The sequence below is a fragment of the Phalaenopsis equestris genome, unplaced genomic scaffold (assembly GCF_001263595.1).
Source record: "Phalaenopsis equestris unplaced genomic scaffold, ASM126359v1 Scaffold000349, whole genome shotgun sequence".
Taxonomy (NCBI): Eukaryota; Viridiplantae; Streptophyta; class Magnoliopsida; order Asparagales; family Orchidaceae; genus Phalaenopsis; species Phalaenopsis equestris.
In genome coordinates this window covers 430,624-434,607 of record NW_018164791.1, presented here as the reverse complement: position 1 = coordinate 434,607, position 3,984 = coordinate 430,624, and the positions used below count along the sequence as shown (strand labels likewise).

Genomic DNA, 3,984 nt, shown 5'->3' with positions numbered 1-3,984 from the left:
GTTGGTTGAGATCGCCTCGTCGGGACGTGCGCCGAGGAGAACGGGGGCCAGTAGTTCGAATAGAAAAGAGGTCGGTTAGTAGTTTTAGGGTCAATTTGGGATAGTTTTATATATGCTTTGTGTTTTAAGTTTTCACTGCATTTCTGACCGGGAAATTACTTTCTTACTGCTTTTTAGAAATTTTTTTGATGGAAAGCCGTGTATTTTAGCCTGACATGTTAAAGTACGGTGATTGTAAGAAAATTGGTATATAATTTTTATGAAAAATATTTATTTGTAATTTTCAGAAGTAATATTATCCATTAAGGGTGAAACTCATTTCTATATATATGAATTTTTACTTTTAAATGGCAAAATACTCATTTTTATGCAATTGTAAGGTATATATGTAAGAACTTAAGCTGAAATGCTAAATAAAAAAATAAATATGTAAAAATTGTATGTTATGTATGTATATGTTACTATTATTTATTTATTTATTTATTTATTTTCTTAATATTATGTTAGTTTGCGGCTTCGACTGCGGTGCTCAAGATTACTACTATGGACTGCTACGGCTGTGCTCAACGAGTCAAGCAAGCTCTTCGACAATATAAAGGTCATTATTTTAATTTATTTAATTTATTTTTTCTTAATTTAATTTGAAAATTTTAATTGCAATATTTATTTAACACAACAAATATCACATGTTAAAGTATCTAAACCCCTAATTATTTACATATAGACCACCCAATATATACTTATTTATTTACATGTTAGTGTGGTATGCATGTAAATGTAATATTATCCCTGATGTTTCTATAATTGCATTTATGCCCAGGGGTTTATCAGGTGAGCGTGGATGCCGATGCGGAATTGGCGAGTGTAACAGGAACAATGGACGTGGACTCACTGCCGGCGTACCTCAAGCATAAGCACCAAATTAACGCTGAGATTGTTCAGGTTAGATGAGAAGGAAGACGGTGAGGAGAAGAAAGAGTGGGTGACGGCGGCGACCCTGGGGCCGCCGGTGACAGAGACCGAGAAGATGACGAAGCAAGCGTGCTCGATTATGTTATGCCTGCGGAGCACATGCAATAAGGGTTTAGTGGTGCCCATACCTTTAGCTATTATAAATGAATATGATTTTAAAATAAAATGTTCAAAAGTCATGTGGAGTTTGTAGACATTTCAATGATGATGGGAGAAACTTGGCTAACTAGGCTCTATCTTACATGTAACCAAAGGTTGCACAAATATATATATATATATATATATATATATAGGAAAACTTTTGTCTTGTTGGATAGGGAATTGGTAAATATTTTTAATTTTGTTCCATATTTTAAAATAAAAAAAAAAAGAAATTTTAAATATCAACATGGAAATTATGAATAATATGATCCCTAAACATATTTTTATAAATTTTTATGATTTCCGATTATAGAAATTAAGTATATGGAGATTTTGCCTGCTCTAAAATATAAGAGTTTAGGGAAAAGTGGATTCGAATATCTTCGGGATTGAGTGATAACGAACACTCTTAAAGAAGCTGAGATCACCATTTATGGTCCTATTCAGTGTATTCAGGCTATTTAGCACCCATATTAGTAATGGTATTACATGCCTTTGAAAAAATTAGAATATTTATTCTTATAAAGATATTTATTGCTTCATGTATGAGAGTTTAACATGCGTGGATTAGTTTAGGTTGATTTGGTTTAAGGGTTATTTCATTAAATTTGACCTTGAAAAATTATTTAAATAATATCAAAAGAAATATGGTATCTTGAAAGATAGAAAAATCACTTTACAATGGGTTCAATTATTTAAATAAAGTTGTTTTGGATATTTGCATGGTCTGCATTTTAACCAACAAATCTTTCCTCTACTTTAGTTGAAGATTATAAAGAGTTTAGATTAATCTGGGTTTCTAATTTTATATAAGTGCAAACTCTTAAAGTTAATTATATATTAAGCAATACTGTTCTTTCAGAAAACTCTTGACTAAGACTATGATTTTTGTATTCAAGAAATTTATAAGTTAAAATTTCCACGATTGATGATTTGGAGTATCAAATGAGAAGGCTCAAAAAGAGAACAATTTATTCATGAAATCTAAAGGAGGTAAAAGTAGGAGATGTTAAAGATATTGAACAACTTAGTGACATATTAACTATCCTATTGAGATCATTTGACTTTATTGATTTTCATATTGATTTATTTGAAAATTTTACTCCGCATTTTATTAGAATATTAAGACTTATATCACATGATATATGATCGTGTGAAAACCTAAGAGGTGAGGATTTATGCTATCAAAAGAGAGAGAAATGTTGTGAACAAGGAACATATTGATCAACTATATAAAGGATAAAACGAGCCCAATACGACTGGTCCTATAGTCTTACTTGGAAATGATTGTCATATAAACTCATATAATCATAATAAAACCTTGTATGAACGGTCTCATGAAGTGCAGAATATGACAAACTGTTATTAATTATGAAGAGTAGGTCCTAACAACTTAATTATGAAAATCAAGATGTTCAAGTATGATTGTGGTACAAAAATATCTTATAGTAGTGCAAATTTATTTTTGGCATGATGACGAGGGAATGATAGCAAGGGGATGATAATGATAATTGAGTGATAGTGATTATGTCATAGTTATCATGTGATGATGCTTCGGGATAGTGGCCACATGATGACGACTAAGCAATAATAATTGAGCAATGATGGAAGGTGATACTACTTGAATGAAGATAGTTAGATAATGGAAATCATCAATAGGGACCATTAATGTTGATTATTGTGTAGTGTTGTCATCAACTCTAAATAGCGGTTATGATCCTCTTCATCTATTAAATGATGGCCCATGTTTAATTTTTTTAGAGCATAGTTTCAATTATTTTAGCCAAAATATCTAAAAAGTCAATTGGATGGTCAATATTGATTTCATTGCTCACATTTCATTTTTAAAATTTTAAACCCCTTAATGAAATAAAATTTTAGCAACATTAGACTTTTACTCTTTTTATCGAGGTTTTTTTTTTAAGCATATAAGATTTAAAAATTGTATGGCCATAAATAAAATCATAGTGTTTTAACTATGCTTGAAGTGATTAATTTTATGATAATTTAAGCTAATCACCCTTAAAATGGTTATAAAATCAACTCCAAAATCTTAATTCAGGTGCTTACATCAAGATCCATACATTATTAGATGATTTTTTTTGTGATACATCAATTAAAAAATCATTTAATTATACAATTTATTAATAATCTAATGTTTAATTCTTATGAAAGTGAAAAAAATTATGAAGAAGCTTGTTTAACTTCAAGACATTTTTGGGGCATTATTGTAATCCATACTAGAAATTATAGGTGTGTTAGGATTGTAAGTTTTATTGAAGAAACTAATATTTAGTATTAAATAAGTGAATAAGAGTATTAAGGATATTTTGAAAAATATTATGATTTAATCAATAAAACATTTTGTGCATATAATATACACTAATTAAATTGATATATTTACTAAGGGTTATCAAAATTTTATGAAATTTTAATAGTATATAAAAATGTCATGATATCTCAATAAATATATAATATTTATGATAATACTAAAAAAAATAAATAATTTATATAAAAATTCATTAAAATTATTACCAATTATTTTTTCCTTTTATATTATTTTAAAAATATATTAAATTTATTATTGTAATATATTCTCATTATTTAATATATTTTTGCTCTTATATTTCCTTTTATTTACTTTCTATTATTGGGTCTACATAAGCATTCTCTTCTTACTAAATTACTCAATTCCATTATTGAAATTTGATAGGGATGAATGAAAGGCATGAAAAGTCGGTTAAATGCTATATGATATTTATCCAAAAATAAATAAATTAAAATTTATTTTCCGATTATTTAGAGGAAAATAATTTATTAAGATATCATGATAAATTTTATATAAAAAATGATGCTTATTTTACTACATGC

General features: G+C 27.9%; 1 protein-coding gene across 1 annotated transcript in view; it reads left to right on the top strand.

The window, feature by feature from the left end:
* Nucleotides 1-507: 507 nt before the first annotated feature.
* The window catches only part of LOC110026097 (putative disease resistance protein RGA4), a gene marked incomplete at its 5' end in the record, with an annotated part of 21,206 nt that continues 17,729 nt past the window's right edge, over nucleotides 508-3,984 (top strand). Inside the window, 2 exons of the mRNA XM_020726889.1 lie at nucleotides 508-598; nucleotides 821-942. Coding sequence (XP_020582548.1) covers nucleotides 508-598; nucleotides 821-942 — 213 coding nt within the window. The remainder of the gene's footprint in view (nucleotides 599-820; nucleotides 943-3,984) is intronic.